This window comes from Callospermophilus lateralis, chromosome 2 (assembly GCF_048772815.1).
Source record: "Callospermophilus lateralis isolate mCalLat2 chromosome 2, mCalLat2.hap1, whole genome shotgun sequence".
Taxonomy (NCBI): Eukaryota; Metazoa; Chordata; class Mammalia; order Rodentia; family Sciuridae; genus Callospermophilus; species Callospermophilus lateralis.
In genome coordinates this window covers 135,656,372-135,671,914 of record NC_135306.1, presented here as the reverse complement: position 1 = coordinate 135,671,914, position 15,543 = coordinate 135,656,372, and the positions used below count along the sequence as shown (strand labels likewise).

Here is a 15,543-nt window from a genome sequence, read left to right as displayed (position 1 = left end):
AAGTAGATAATTAAGATTCCTAAGGTGAAAAAAGCCTTCCCCGAGTTCATTTTCTTAGATTTACCACTTACTATTTCCACTTACATAAAAATTACTATCAACTGTTTCCTTTGGCACAAGTCACTGCTTCCATAGTTTCATAAGTCTCAGCAAAATAGAATTTTACAAGATATCAAAAATATGATTATTACCTGTTGTTGATATTAATTTGCACATTATAGGAATTTTAAATATTTTTGCTTGCTGGGTAATACAATTTCATGCACTTATACCTATACTAATTTCCTTTTTAGCCTAATATTATTGAGGATTATGAATGATCAGCTGATGTTCCTGGAACGGGCATTCATTGATCCTTTAGTGTTACCAGACAGGCCTTTCTATAGGTAAGAAAGAAAATATGACTCTTCACTTTAATATCACATTTTAAAAATGTTGTGCACTGTGGAAAAAAATATAAAAATTGATTTTTTGCAAGGTAATAGAATACTTCAATATATATATAGTGTCAAATATACTATTTTGGGTTTCCAAATAATGTAATGTGATTCTTATATATCTTTCTTTTCAGCATTTTTTTGTGTCTGATTATAAAAAAAAAATATTTATTTTAGAAAATGTAAAAGATTCAGAAAGACACAAACAGAAAACAAAAATCTCTCCAATCAAGTTTATATTTTCTTACACAATTTTAGCCCTTGTTCTATTTTAAATATAATTGTTTTTATATATATGCATGATAATAATAAATTTAATAAACATGCATTAATATGTATTAAATATATATTATTTACTTCTTAAATTTGTTATAAAGGTTTTTCCACCTAAATTTTGTCAAATGTGCTTATTTCTGATAAGTACCCACTGCCCCCAGGTTGCCCATACTGTGAGTACTGCAAAATGGGTTATGTTATGGAACAGCCAAAAGTGGCGCCACCTTTCCCTGTGGAGACTGTCAAAGGGTCAGGAGTTGGGAGAAAAGGCATCATCCAAACAGGGTGACTATTTTGCCAATGGTAGCATGGTTGTGTCTCTTTAACACTTTACCTTGTTACTTTGCAACTTATCCTCTTTCAGGGCTAGCACATGACCTGGCTTAGCCCCTTCAATGAAAGTCTTCTTTCTAGGTCTTGTAAACGTCACAAATGGTTTTTAATGATTCTTCATGCCTTCAGCTAAGCATTAAGTCACATTTAGAATATAACTTTTTAAAAAATAGAAAAAAGTTGGTTGGTTGGTTTTAAATGGGAATTTAATGATCATAGCAGTGTTATAAGGCCAGGGGTAGTGTGGTGTAGTAAAACTCAGTACTTATTTTCTATGTGCATTGAGACAAATAATTTAATTACAGTCAGTTTCGTCCTCTGTGAAACTAACAGCAACTTTGTAGAATTCACTTTTAAGAATTAGAAAAATTGGCCAGGTGTGGTGGCTCACACCTATAATCCCAGCAATTTGGAAGGCTGAGGCAGAAGAATCACAAGTTCAAGGCCAAACTGAGCAACTAAGTGAGACTCTGTCTTAAAATAAAAACTAATAGTAATAAAGTAAAATGAAAAAGGGCTGGAATGTGGTTTAGTGGTAAAAGCCCTTTAGATTCAATTCTCAGTATAAAAAAAAAATAAAAAAAGAAAGAAAAGAAAAGAAAGAAAGAATTACAAAAAATTGTAGTAAATTCTTGAAGAATACTAAGCACATTCTTATTATATGGCTGGTAATGCATTAATCCTGGCTCATTTAATACTCATAACACATTTCTGATACACTAATTAACAGATAAAAACACCAAACATGGTGAGAATAATTAATTTGCTTAACACCAGCCAATAACGGAGCTATTCTACAGGTCCATTCATAAAACCAAAAGGTACCACATTAAGTTACCATTGAGCTTTACATTCCTGATGCCTATGGTTAGTATGTTATTTGTAACTGAGTAGTTGTGAATGCCATACTTGAAATATAATCACTCATTATTCCCATCACACTATGATTTATATTGCTTCATAAATCTTTTTTTAAGAGAGAGAGAGTGTGTGTGTGTGTGAGAGAGAGAGAGAGAGGAGAGAGAGAATTTTTTTTAAATATTTATTTTTCAGTTTTTGGTGAACATCTTTATTTTTTATTTTATGTGGTGCTGAGTATCGAACCCAGTGCTCTGTGCTTGCCAGGCAAGCATGTTACCACTTGAGCCACATCCCCAGCCCATAATTCTTATTATTATGATCTTATATAATTTCTTATTGAGTTTTCATGTTTATTCTATATGTAAAATTTACATAATCCATTCATTTTGTTCAGGACAAATTTTTCCCTCTTAGGAAATGTCCTGAGTCACATTGGATTTGCAGAAACTGACCTTTTGGTAGATGACTAATAAATTCAAAGTGATGAGTATTTACTATTTTGTTCATTCACACTGAAAGTCAGTACTAGGTTATTATAAAAGAAAGTGCTAAACATATTCTACAATACATACAGGCTTTTAAGTCACCATTTGTAAAAAAGTAAGTAGAAAAAAATTCATCTAAACTGTTCTGTAGGTTAAAGGATGTTCTGTTTCTTGACCTTTGAAGTTCTGCAAGCATAACCTTGCCAAGATTGTCGAGGTGCTGTCTCCTTCCATTCAACACCGGCCTTCCAGCATCCTCCTGTGCTTACTGACTTAACCAGGGCATCTTCTGTAAGGCTAAAGCTGCTGGCCTCAAGGGATTCTTAATTCCTATTCACCCAAAGGTAGAAAGTTCCTCTAATATATCTTAGCTTTGAATGCCACTAGTTTTTGTTAGTGAGAGTCCATTTCTATCATGTACCACACCATCTAACAGGCCAATATTTTACAAATTGAAGTCTATTACCAACATTAACCATGATATTTATGATGTTAAGTATTTTTATTTTGTTTCTGTTTAACCAAGAAATTTAAAATTGTACTAAGGGATTGGGGATATAGCTCAGTTGGTAGAGTGCTTGCCTAGCATGTAAAAGGTCCTTGGTGCAACTTCCATCTCCATACACACACAAAAATTTAAAATTGTGCTAAGGACACAATTGTGTAAATTAGAGAATCATGTGGAATCAATTGGGAACACAGGTAATGAAATACACTTTATGGGTTTTTAAAACCCTTAGTTTATAGATGTAGCTTGAAAGAAACACTATTTCAAATGTGTTGTTTGACAGATCATACTCATGTATAAATTAAAAGCTCTGACAAGAAAGCAGGAGAAACAATGCTTTCCTCTCATAAATGCGAATGGATCACCCTTAATCACTTTTAGGACAATTTACTGCATTTTTTCCCCTTTTTAAAGGAAAATTTGTTACCTGCTTCTTTTTTTTTTATACCTTGTGGTTGTGAGAATTTAAAAAATATGAAGGGGCACTGTATCAGTAGAATTTAACCAAGAAAAATAAAAGCATGCAGTGCATTTAAAGCAGAGGCAGTTTAATGGTAAGTATTGGTTACACTGGTGAAGGAAGGGCTGAAAGAAAAACACAAGCCAGAAAGTACCATCACTGGGGATCTACTACCATCCTAGATGGGAGGGAGAGTGTGACAGTACCTAACCTCTGGGCCAGGGTGGTGGACACAGGCATGGAGGAGATGGTGCCCTGCACAGGAAAAGGAGAAGCCCAGTGACTTCTCCTGTTTTTTCAGTGAATATCCTTCCAGTCCTTGTTGGAAACCAGCTTATGTAGAAAACTGGGAAACTCAGCCCTCAGTGTCAGACTACCAGTGACACAGGGCAGAGTAGAGGGGAGACAAAGAAAGCTTCTGGGGTCTTACAAGTCCCTGCCTCCTGCAGTCAGTCCTTATTAACACTGGGCTCCTATTCTCCCCTCCTAGGTAGTTTCCATGCAAACACATGGATTAAAGAAAAACAATAATGGTGATATTTTTAACTGACTAATATTAAGAATGCATCCAAAATAAATGCTTGAAGAAAGTATACAATATTTAATGCATCAGTTATAAAATATAAAAGGCCTGACTGGATCCTTTCTTTGAGGCACAGTGCTTGGCATGATTACCCACTGGAAGTGACTGCCAAAAGAGCATAGAATAGATTTTGAACGCTGTGTTCTGTCTCAAAACACAACTGTGTCACTTCAGTGTCTTCACTTCAGTTGTCTTTTACATGTGTGGGGATTTTTGAACTCAAATCTTCCTTTCTAGGTTTCTTAGATCTTTCTTTGTCATTCTCTAGATGTTGAGAATTCACTTCCCACCTTTCACTTCATTTTCCTGCACTTTAAGATGAGGTGGTCAGGAAAGGGTCCTCTGACCCATGCAGTCAGCCTTCCAGTCCTCAAGTGGGTGACCATGCAGGTGCTTTTCTCCCAGACCACAGAAAGCCCTTGGTTTGCCTGGGTCAGATGCCACCCTGTGTGTCCCAGAGAGGACTAAGAATTTCTTCAGAGAAACCAAGAAGTGTTTGCTAGCCACTGGGAGAGGCTCCAACACATTTGGGTTTCCTTTTGCTTATTCCATTGCCAGGAGCCCCCTTTCTTCTGTGCTAGAAAGTCAGAGTTGACCTCTAAGGCAGCTCTGACCTAGGCAGGAGGAAAGGGGAGGAGGCACCAGGAGGTCTCACTACCGGCCAGAACCCAGACCAAAGGGGACTCTGAACTAACAGTATATGCATACTCATTTACTGAATCCAAGATTTTAATTTTTAAAATTCTGTCCTTCCAAATTTCTAAAAAGAGATTATTGTAAGGGTAGAAGTGAGAAACAAATATCAAGCTTATTTAATGAATTCGTGTGGATTGGGACAAACTCATATGTATATATATTCTAAAATAATGCAATAAAGTTGAATTGAATCTGGAGTCAGAAAGAACTGAATTCAGGTCTTGATCCTATCCCCCTACTGGTGGCCTTGGCTTCTGGACTGTACAGTAACCCCTGTCTCACAGCACAGTTATGAGGTGTGATGTGAGTGTGGATCCTGAAAGCCTTGCACACATTGTTTGGCCAGCCCACTGCTGCAAGTTCTTAATAACTGCTAAACCTGAAACATCTAAGAAAAAAAAAGAAGGAGGAAGTATGAAAAAAGGAGAAGCAGGGCAGGTAATGGGCAGGGAGATGGGGAGGACGGAAAATGTCTGGATGAGTTATAAAAGAAAAGCAAATCCATGTCATACAAACTAAAGCAAAATTTTACTAATCATTTCAGAAAATGCTAATCTATCTACCTATCTATCAAAAAATCCAAAATCTATCTCTTAAAAAGATTAATTAAATTGTCAAATTTATAGGACTCATATAAAAAAGGGATGGGGAATTCTAATTAAGAATTTAGGACCAAGAATTAAAAAAATCAAATGCACATGCCCTCAGAAATTAATGTAAGTAAGAGGATTTTTTTCAAAAATTGTATGCTGACACAGTTCACAATTTAGATGAAATGAACAAATTTCTTAAAAATGTATTGGTCAAAAGCTGACAAAATCATATGATATTAATGGTATGATTTTTATTAAAGAAAATTGAACCATTGTTTTAAAACAAACAAAAAACCTCATAAAAATTCAATGATAGATATCAGTGAATCCATCCAAACATTTAAACAGAAATACAAACTTAGACAAAGTCTTCCAGAGAATGGAAAAAGGAAGCAATAATTCCCAATTTATAAATTTTAAATCTTAGTTTGACAAAGGCTTTACAAGAAATAAAAACTATGACACAGACTCTGATGTAACATAGATGCAGCATTTCTAAACAAGTTACTAGCTCATCAAATTTAGTTACAGATTAAGGCCAAAGATGCCATGTTCAAATGGAATTTTTTCTAGAAAGAGTAACTTAACATTGGAGAGTAGAATGAATATAAATCACCACAAAAACAGGAAAAAACAACTGATATGATTCATTGTCGGTTCATAATTTTAAAAAAGTTTCAATCAATGAATCAAAAAGAATAGTGAGCTTTAATAATCTAACAAAGAATGCCTATAAAATCTTACTGCCAAGTATCATATTTAATGGAAAATTTGAAAGCTTGTATATGGAGTGTGGGTGACAGCAGGGTATTGCTATCACCAACCAGGTTCACCACTGTTCTGGGTGTCTCTGTCATAGCAACTAGACAAGAAAAGAGTCATAAAAAATAAATCATGCATGGACCAGCAAGAATTAAATCTACCATAATTTATAATGTATTATATTACACAGAGCTATCATAATTTGTAAAATTATGGTGCTTGTGTCATTTTATTATATCACATGCTTGTGTGGTTATAAAACTTCCCCAAATCCATAAACTATTAATTAGGGAAACTAGAAAGAAATTTAATCAAGTCTATTCCTACAAATAACAAAAGTAGGAAATAAAATTCCAAATATATTTAAATCTTACTAAAATATCAAATATCTAGAAATAAATCTAAGGAAATATGTCCAAATGAATGAACATAAAAAATAAACAGGGTCTCACTGAATTGCTGATGCTGCCTTTGAACTAAAGATCCTCTTGCCGCAGCCTACCAATCTTCTGGGATTACAGGTGTGAGCCACCACAACTGGCAGCTTGAGAGAATTTTTTTAAATTTGTTTTAATTAGTTACACCTGACAGTACAATGATCTTGAGAGAATTTTTTAAAAATAAAAGCTAACAGAGGGATATCCCATATCTGTGGAGTAGAAGACACAATGTGGTAATTTTCCTTAAATAGACCATTCTAATAAAGGCTCAAATAGAGTTTTTGTTCACTTATTTGCATGTGTTTGGATATTGAGAAGTTGATTTTAAAATCTCTATGTGTGGCTGAGTCTCCTAAAAGAGGCTTTATAATCAAGAGAAAGGTACTGATCACAGCCCATAAGAAGTAGTACTGCATTCATTTAGCCTTATCACCCCATTTTTTTCTATACCCAAAAGCACAAACAAAACTGCTCTCACACTGTGGGGAACAATATTTGTAGAAGATAAAAAAAATTCTAGTAGGATTTTGGCATAAAAATCTGTCTTAACAATCTTTGTCAGTTTTTTGCTCCTTCAAACCATGAGCCTGAGCTCCTTGAGCGCATGGTGATCTGACAGTCTGCAGTGGATTTATGTTGTCATGAATTACAATTTCTTTGCTCACACATTGCCTCCCACATGAAACTGTTTTTAGGATCAAAGGGTATTAAGCCCCTTTTCATTTCTCAGAGAAAACAGAAAACCTTAGTACACCTACTAAGTTTCGCCCCAAGTCAAGGGTCATTCACTTCATCCACTTCCATGTCACACCTTCTCCAAGTTGGGTTTCTTGAGTATCTCTGAAACAGTTGCACTTTAAAACTTTTTGAATTAGAAGAACCTGCACCAAAGGCATATTGGGAGGTACAATGTGGTAGACTATGTTCCGAAGAAGCTGAGCTATAACATACTTTCCATTCTGAAAAGCCTATGACTGCACATTTGTGTTGTTTCCATTAAGCATTTTAATAACAGTCGGTTGATTATTGACCTTAGTGTCTAGTTTTCCAAAAATCTTTTAGTCCAAAGTTTCATTCAGTAGCTGAAATGCAGATGACCAGGTGAGTCTGAGTGGGGCTATTTTTCCTAAACAAGTGTTCAGAGATATTTTTCGTTATCTGGTTAACACTGTTGACAATTTAAAACTTCTTGCTTTCTGGTTAAAAAAAAATGCCAACTGTATCTCACCAACTACAATGAGTTGAACCTGGGATTCATCACTCATCATCAGCAACAAACTTATATTGCTCCATTGAAGATTTTAATATGAAACCCATTGATCAGAGTCTGACAGCAGCTAGACATATGTGAAATCCACATTGTAGGTCAGATGTATGTGTTCATTCTCATGTCCTGGCTTCTCATAATATCCCCTGCCTTTCCCAGTCCCTGCTGCAGGAGTTGAATAAACCCAAAATAGATTGAAGGTTGCCAGCAGAAGGCAGAGGATCAGTGGAATGTAAATATTAATTCATTGGGCATTTTCTGCTGATGTGATGAAATTTTTTTCTAGAATTAGATAGTTACAATGGTCGTACAACTCTGAATATGCTTAAAATCCTGAACAAAACACATTAGAAGAATGCTTTCCATGAATTTATATGAATTCATCTCACTAACATTATTTTTAAAGCTATTCCTGATATTCTAGTAAATGCTTCACAATAAACAAGTTTATGAAAATGAATTTCAATAAGCAAATTAATACATTCAATGTGATAGATTATTTTTGTAGCCATGGAATAACTGTTTCTTAAAGTTACATGTGCCCACAGATCTCATACGTACTCTTGTTGTATGACTTGAGTGGGTCTCAGGACTCCAGTTTCCTGACATGGGAGCTCACCAATTAGTACTTATGACACTTGACTTCATAGGGAACCAAGACAAAGGACAGGCTCAGAGGAGAGGTAAAGAAGGAAGGAAGGGAAGTAAACATCATACAAGCTCACAGTTCCATTGTCATAATCTAGAAACACCCTAACCCTACCCAGAGGCCTTTGCATACATTGAATTAGGGGTGGGGGTTGGTAGAGAGACTGTAATGCCTGTTCCTCTTCAAAGAAAATACGAGAAATGCCCATCAAAATCAATACTTTAATCAATATTGATTGTTCTGGAATATCTAAAATCGCCCAGAATTCAGTTGGAAGAGCTCAGCACCTCTACCTCCCAATAGTGCTTACCTGAGGTGAAGGCCTGGGTGCCCCATTGCAGCATAACTCTCTATTCTCTGGGTATCTCCAGGTACACTATGCTGGTCATCCCCAAATGTCACACCTCTGACATCCTTAATACAGCTTTGTAGTGTCAGCCACTTCCTATTTCACAGCACTATTAACTGCAGAAAGACAAAACTCCAATTAGCAAATGGTACTATGTAACCTTGTTGTGAGAGGCAGAGGATCTATGTTCAATTATTACTTTATTTGTCTCTCATCCTCACTAACAAGAGCAGAGTTCAGCCTCACTCGGGTGTGAAGCAGGTTTATTATGACCTCTGCAGCACTCACAGCTCCTTCCCATCATGGAAAGAGAGAAACAGAGAGAGGGAAAGAGAAAGAAGAAGAAAGAAAGGAAGGAAGGAAGGAAGGAAGAAAGGGAGGAAGGAAGGAAAGTAGGTCAAGCCATATAGCTGTGTGGAGCAGCAATTTATTTTTGTTTACCTCTAGATAATTTGTTTCATAAAATATAAAATCCTTACTTTTGTAGAAAACTGTAATTCTGTTTTTTCTTTAATATTGTTAAAAATATTCATCACTTTGCTATGTTACAGGTATTCATTATGATATCAGCTGTGACTGTTACATTTCCAAACATCAAAAATTACATGACACACAATATATGCACATTTCAGCAGTTTCTGAAAAGAATGTTCTTGCTTTGCCTTATCTGCTGAGACCTTGGTTCTAACCTTACCTGGGTTTCAGTCTTTTGCTGTGTATAGACCTGTTTTCTAGTATGGGATTAACATGATTTTGACATGTTCACAGATCACTTAACTTTCATCTGTTTAGAAATCTATCTGGTGGGATTGGAATTATTCCACTTGTGACAATTTTATCTTTTATTTTTCTTTTTGCCTAACAATCATTTTTGTCAAAATTTCTGATTTATGAATAATATTTTTTGTAGAATTCATAATAAATGTAACTAGAATATAGGACAAATTAAAAACCACTATTCCATATTCAAAATTCCAAAATTAAACTAAATAAACACAAACGTTTGATTGGTACTCTGAGGAGTAAGCATTGTATCATTTCATAATCACATAAGTTAAAAATTCTGTTTTTTTTTTTTTTTTTTTTACTGTGACTGTGTTCAGATATAACTAAAGTGTAGTCTTAATTTTGCATTTGCAATCTGTAAGTTAAAAGATCAATCTTGGTCATTGTAATGTGATTATGCAAGGAAGGATGGTACAAACATTCTAGAAAATCATATACAAATTTTATGTCAAAATTTTTAAAATTGAAAATGGGTATTCCTCATTTAAGAAGCCACGGAAGAAAGAAATTGAGGCCTGACTGTCAGACAACTGTTTTTTACCTCTGAAGCTATTCAGCATGTCCAGGATTCCAGTGATGTTCCCTGATGTGAGCTTTTGGTTCTTTTGCTGAGCCATTCGCATCTGCAACAACTTAGTCCTGTAAAAATGACAAAATTTTTCCATTTGGGGTTAATTGAGTATACATTTTATTCTACACTTCTCTGGATTTAAGAAATTTTACCATTATTTTTCTGAACTTAATTTATATCAATATCTAATGTCTCTATTCTTCTCTGACATTATACAACTTCTAAAATTATTGAATGAAATTCCCTTCCTGCATTCCTCACTGGACTTTGGGCAATACAAAGATCCTTGGTATCTTACAGAAAGCAGAAGTTCAGCCTTTGGGGCTCAGTCCACAAAAGTCACAAATGATATAGTCAATGGTGTCTAAAGGGGAATGTTCCTTAGAACAGAGACTTTGATCATCTCTGCCAATGGAGGGTATCTAACACAGCATGAAAGACCTGATCCCGAGGGTTCTCAGGCAACCCTTCCACTCTGAGTTCTGCCTATACCTAGGGTGTTCTGTGATAGAGAGGATCTGGACATTGCTCCGATGGGAATGAAGCCCCCTCCTCTTCCAATCCCTAGGGAACATTCCTCTTTCCTTTTTCCCCCCACTAGAGTGTCTCCAGTGTGCTCCAGCTCTGTAGTTCTCAAGAATATTGGTTATCTGGGTGCCTTAGAAAAACACTCTTTATTATCTTGTTTAGCTGGGGCTGAAAAGGATAGTAGAAATGGGTGAAACAAGCCCAGAATAAATAGGTATATTTAAATCCATTCACATAAGGAAAAAATTTCTGAGACCAAAAATCTATTGCCTTAGACCTCTTTTCAGACAAAATTCTAAATAGCCACATAGAAAAATGTTAATAATTCAAAACATATATTCTCTATCAACAAGAAAACAAAATTTTCAGAAATCAGAGATCATGGTGTAAAAATGCCTTTCCAACATGCTTTAAAATTCCTGCAAGGAAAATAAAAAAGAGTTCTAACCCTAACCCTAACCTTAACCCTAACCCTTTAGTATTGTTTGTTTGTTTTAAGAAAGTAGTTTTTCTTCTTTCCCTGTTAAGTAGCAATCAGAGCCTATGTTGATAAGAGAAACTCACCCATGAGAGACATCTTTGGTGTGCACTGAGAAGAAGGGAGTTCAGAAAGAGGCTGTGCATTGTGGCAGTGGGACCCAGGTTTTCTGTCACCTCCTACTTTTATTCTCAAGGAGAGGTCTGACCAAACTGACAAATTTAAACAAACTAGGAAGCACATAAAAAGCAGAAAGCATGGGAATTGGTCACCAAACTCTTCAACTTTGTCTATGCATGGACAAATCCCCAGTATCTTTAGAAATTGCTTTCTGGTAAGACAAGAGAAGGTGGTGAATTAGTTAACTTGATTTGAGAATTAACCCAATGAAGCTAACCTTCCCCATCCAGAGTTTTCTGTACGAGTAGTCTCCTGGGAACAAGGAAAATTATTTTTTCCTATATTATCTAACAAAAGGTGTAACATTTCCCAAGATTACCACAATACAGAGAAAGAAGTGATTGGCCCAATGTAGGGATGTGTGTGAAGGCTCACCTGTCTTTGATCTGAGCACAATGGGCTCTGCCGTCAACATTGCCTAGACAAACATTCCTCTCTCTTAGAATGGACCTTCCCTGGTCATCTGGAGCAATTCCATGTCAGGCTTGTGGCACATCTCAGTCAGCTCTCTGTACATTTCCTTCAGCCTTTCCGTCTGTTGGGCCATTCTGATTTCACTGTCCCTGAGTTGCTGTAAAATTTCCTTTGCTTTTCTGTTCTGTGGTGCCAGTTGAAATCGCTCCTCCTTAAGGAGAAACTGATGCATCATCTGATATTGAACTTGGAGCATGTTCTTCCTTAAAGCCACATAGTCCTGCAGAGATATTTATTTAAAAGGATTACATGTACTTATTCTCAAAAGAAACCTTAATAGTACAAAAATTTGTTCCTTAACATTATCAAGAAAATAATTTATGGATTAGAAGAGAGGACCCCAAAATAAGCCCACACATCTAAAATCAACTGATTCTTGATAAAGGTACTAAAATCAAACATTGTTTGTTTTTATTATGTGAAGATTTATTCTGTCATATAGTATTCATCTCTGAACAGTTTTTATGAGAGCAATAGAATGTAAGTTTCATAAGCTGAATTTTGGATGAATGCCTTCTTGTTCTTTTGGTAGCAGGAATTGAACCCAGGGGTATTTTACCACTGAGCCACATCCCCAGTTCTTTATATTTTTTACTTTGAGATAAGGTCTCACAAAGTTGCTTACAGTCTTGCTAAATTGTGCAGGCAAGCTTAGAAATTTCAATCTTCCTCCCTCCATCTCCCAAGCTGTAAGGGATTACAGGTGTGCCCTACTCAGCAAGCATGTATGAATCTCTTACAGTTGCACAGGAAAGTCTGGACCTGGGGCTCATTGGTAGAGTGATGGCCTAATCTAGGGAGCTCTGGGTTATAGTAGAACTGAATTGAATCCATTCCCACCACCATTAAAAAAAAAAAAAAGAAAAAAATCTCATGAATTTTCAACGTGGTGATGTGACCTAACTATTCCAATCCAAGGTTTATTTTAGTGGAGGAACTGATGACAAAAATTAAGTAAAAGTGGTAAGCCTAAAATCCATTAAAAGCGCATGTGTGCACACACACGCTTACATATATATATATATATATATATATATATATATATATATATATATGTGTTTGTGTGTGTGTGTGTTTGTATATGTATGTATATGTATGTATGTGTGTGTGTGTGTGTGTATAAATGTTTCCATATCATAGAATGCCTCCTCAAATAAAAGTAACAGTTTGAAGTATTTGGAAACATGACATTTTCTTTACTATATTTCTCATCCGCAGCTCTTCGGATTATAAATTGGAGATATGTTTTCATTGTCATCCCCTACCTTTTTTCCAAGTCATTACAAAATTAAATTGTTGACACTGTTTTTTTATGCGCTAATAAAGCACTCAAAGTGTAACATCCATGTGTGTGAGCATAAGTTCACATATCGTTTTTGATCTGTTAAAAAGAGAATTCTGAATACATGTGACCCCAAAAAGTTAAAAATGAAATCAGTATTTCCAAAGTCAAGGTAACCGGTAGCCCCCTAGCGGTCAGTTTCCACAAATGCAAAGGCTCCTATTTCAAAATCGCTCTTCAATCCGGGGTTCCACAGTCAGTTCCGCTTGGGCATATAGCTACAGTCACATCCATATTCTTATCTTTAAATTTTGGTGATCAAATGGAATCCTGAAAGGTCCATGACCTACAAGTTAGCATAAAAATCTCCACATGCCGAGCAACACATATCAGGTGGCTGATTTCAGGACACTGTAAAGGATGGCCCTATGCCATCAGATTTCAGGCTTCTCTGGAAAGTCTTCTGAAGGACCAAGGCTCTGTTATCCCGCTAGTGCCAGATATCATACACTGTGATGCCCAAAGTGTGCGTGCAAATCCATTTCCTCCTGAACGCCACGCTTAGCTTCTTCAGTTCAACTCCCCAGACACGTTCCAGGTCGTCACTCTCTTACTCCACATTTGGATGACCTGAGCCTCCTCTAGGAATAGCAGCTCAGATTCCTTCTCAGTCTTATCCCTACTTCTATTTTTACTTCTATTCTCTTGAGTATGGTGCATAGCAGTCACCACTAGGAGGGGCGCCAGAGGCCACAGGAGGCAGTCAATAGGTGTTTTTCCTTCTCTTTTCTAGGCAATAGCCATCACGTTGAACTGGCACATTTCTGCATTGGATGTGGTTTTGCAAGGAAGTGCACTGAGCACCTACTTGAAGTAGGCTAAGGGATCTGTCTCATTTACTGCCAAGACAAAAATCCGTGTCCCATCTTCCAGACTTCTAAGTCATCTGCATCTAAGTTCCAGCAGGTTTACTCCCAGTCCTAGGCCACCCATCTGGGGAACAATTTTTCATCTTGAATACCACAAAGGTGGTATAACTGGTGAACAAACAACAGCTCATCCCAGGAAGAAGACTTTAAACACATGGCCCTTTCAGGGATTTTCAGATACAAGCCATAGCAGATTATGAATCTGAAAATGAATCTATTGTTTGTCTTTGTTGACATTATTCATTAGTATTTTCTCTTCTAACTTATCAGCTACATTGTTGGGGAAGCATTCTTAATGCTATAAGAGTATTTACTAATACTAATCTGTATTTTTTAAAAATCCACTTTTTTACTACATTTGTATCATGTACAACCTTCTAACCATTGAATTTTGGATAATGGGAATATGTAACTATGTAACTATGACAAATACTACCCTCGAATCTTGGAATTTAGAGTCTAGTAGTAATAAGTAACTATCAATTTGATGAGAGTTTGTTGAATATTAGGAGATGGTATAATACATTTGGTGATATGGAGTAAAAGGAACTATTCTGGTTTATGGAGGCAAGAATGACTTCCCTGAAAAACCTTTGAACTGAGATGTGATGAATGACAAGGACTTGGAGAAATAATCATCTGTCAGATACCTGGATCTACCCAAATAACTCAGACTGGAGAGCAATCTAAGCACCCTTAGCTACTTTCAGTTGTTTAGTAAGCTAATATATAAGTCTCTTCATCTTTCTGCTACAGCTTGGCTCAAATGTGTAAATAATACTGAGTTTGCAATGTGAATGAGACTTGAAAGTTTTAAACTAAATGATAGAAGAAGACACAAAGAGCAACAGATGTAATTCCATTTTCTTGAACTTTCTAGAAATATACAAATCCATAAAAACCTAAAGAGTTAAGAGAATTCCATGTGCTGGGGTGTGGGAATGAAAGGGGAGTTAATGTTAATAGGAATTAAATTTCTTTTTATTAATTAATTATTTTATTTATATATGACAGCATATATATTGTTACACATATAGAGCACAATTTTTAATATGTCTGGTTGTATACAAAGTATATTCACACCAATTTGTGTCTTCATATATGTACTTTGGATAATAATGCCCATCACATTCCACCATCATTTCTAACCCCAAGTCCCCTCCCATCCCTCCCATTCTTCTTCCCTATCTAGAGATTGTCTATTTCTCCCATGCTGTCTCCCCCTACCCCATTTAAAATCATTCTTCTTATATCAGCGAAAATATTCAGCATTTGTTTTTTGGGTATTGGCTAATTTTCACTTAGCACCATCTTCTCTAACTTCATCCATTTACCTGTAAACGCCATGGTTTAATTCTCTTTTGTTGCTGAGTAATATTTCATTGTATTTATATGCCACATTTTTTATTCATTCATCTATTGAAGTGCATCTACTTTGGTTCCACAGTTTAGCTATTATAAGTTGTGTTGCTATAAACATTGATGTGGCTGTGTTCCTGCAGTATGCTATTTTTAAGTCATTTGGATATAGACCACAGAGAAGTATAGCTAGGTCAAATGGTGGTTTCATTTCAAATTTTCTGAGCCATCTCCATACTGCTTTTCATTTTGGCTGC

The 15,543-nt window shown here is 35.9% G+C and overlaps 1 protein-coding gene across 1 annotated transcript in view; it reads left to right on the top strand.

Moving 5' to 3' along the window:
- LOC143641391 (putative N-acetylated-alpha-linked acidic dipeptidase) overlaps positions 1–15,543 on the top strand; it is a 306,658-nt gene that overhangs the window by 219,312 nt on the left and 71,803 nt on the right. The window contains exon 13 of the mRNA XM_077108689.1: positions 294–386. Coding sequence (XP_076964804.1) covers positions 294–386 — 93 coding nt within the window. The remainder of the gene's footprint in view (positions 1–293; positions 387–15,543) is intronic.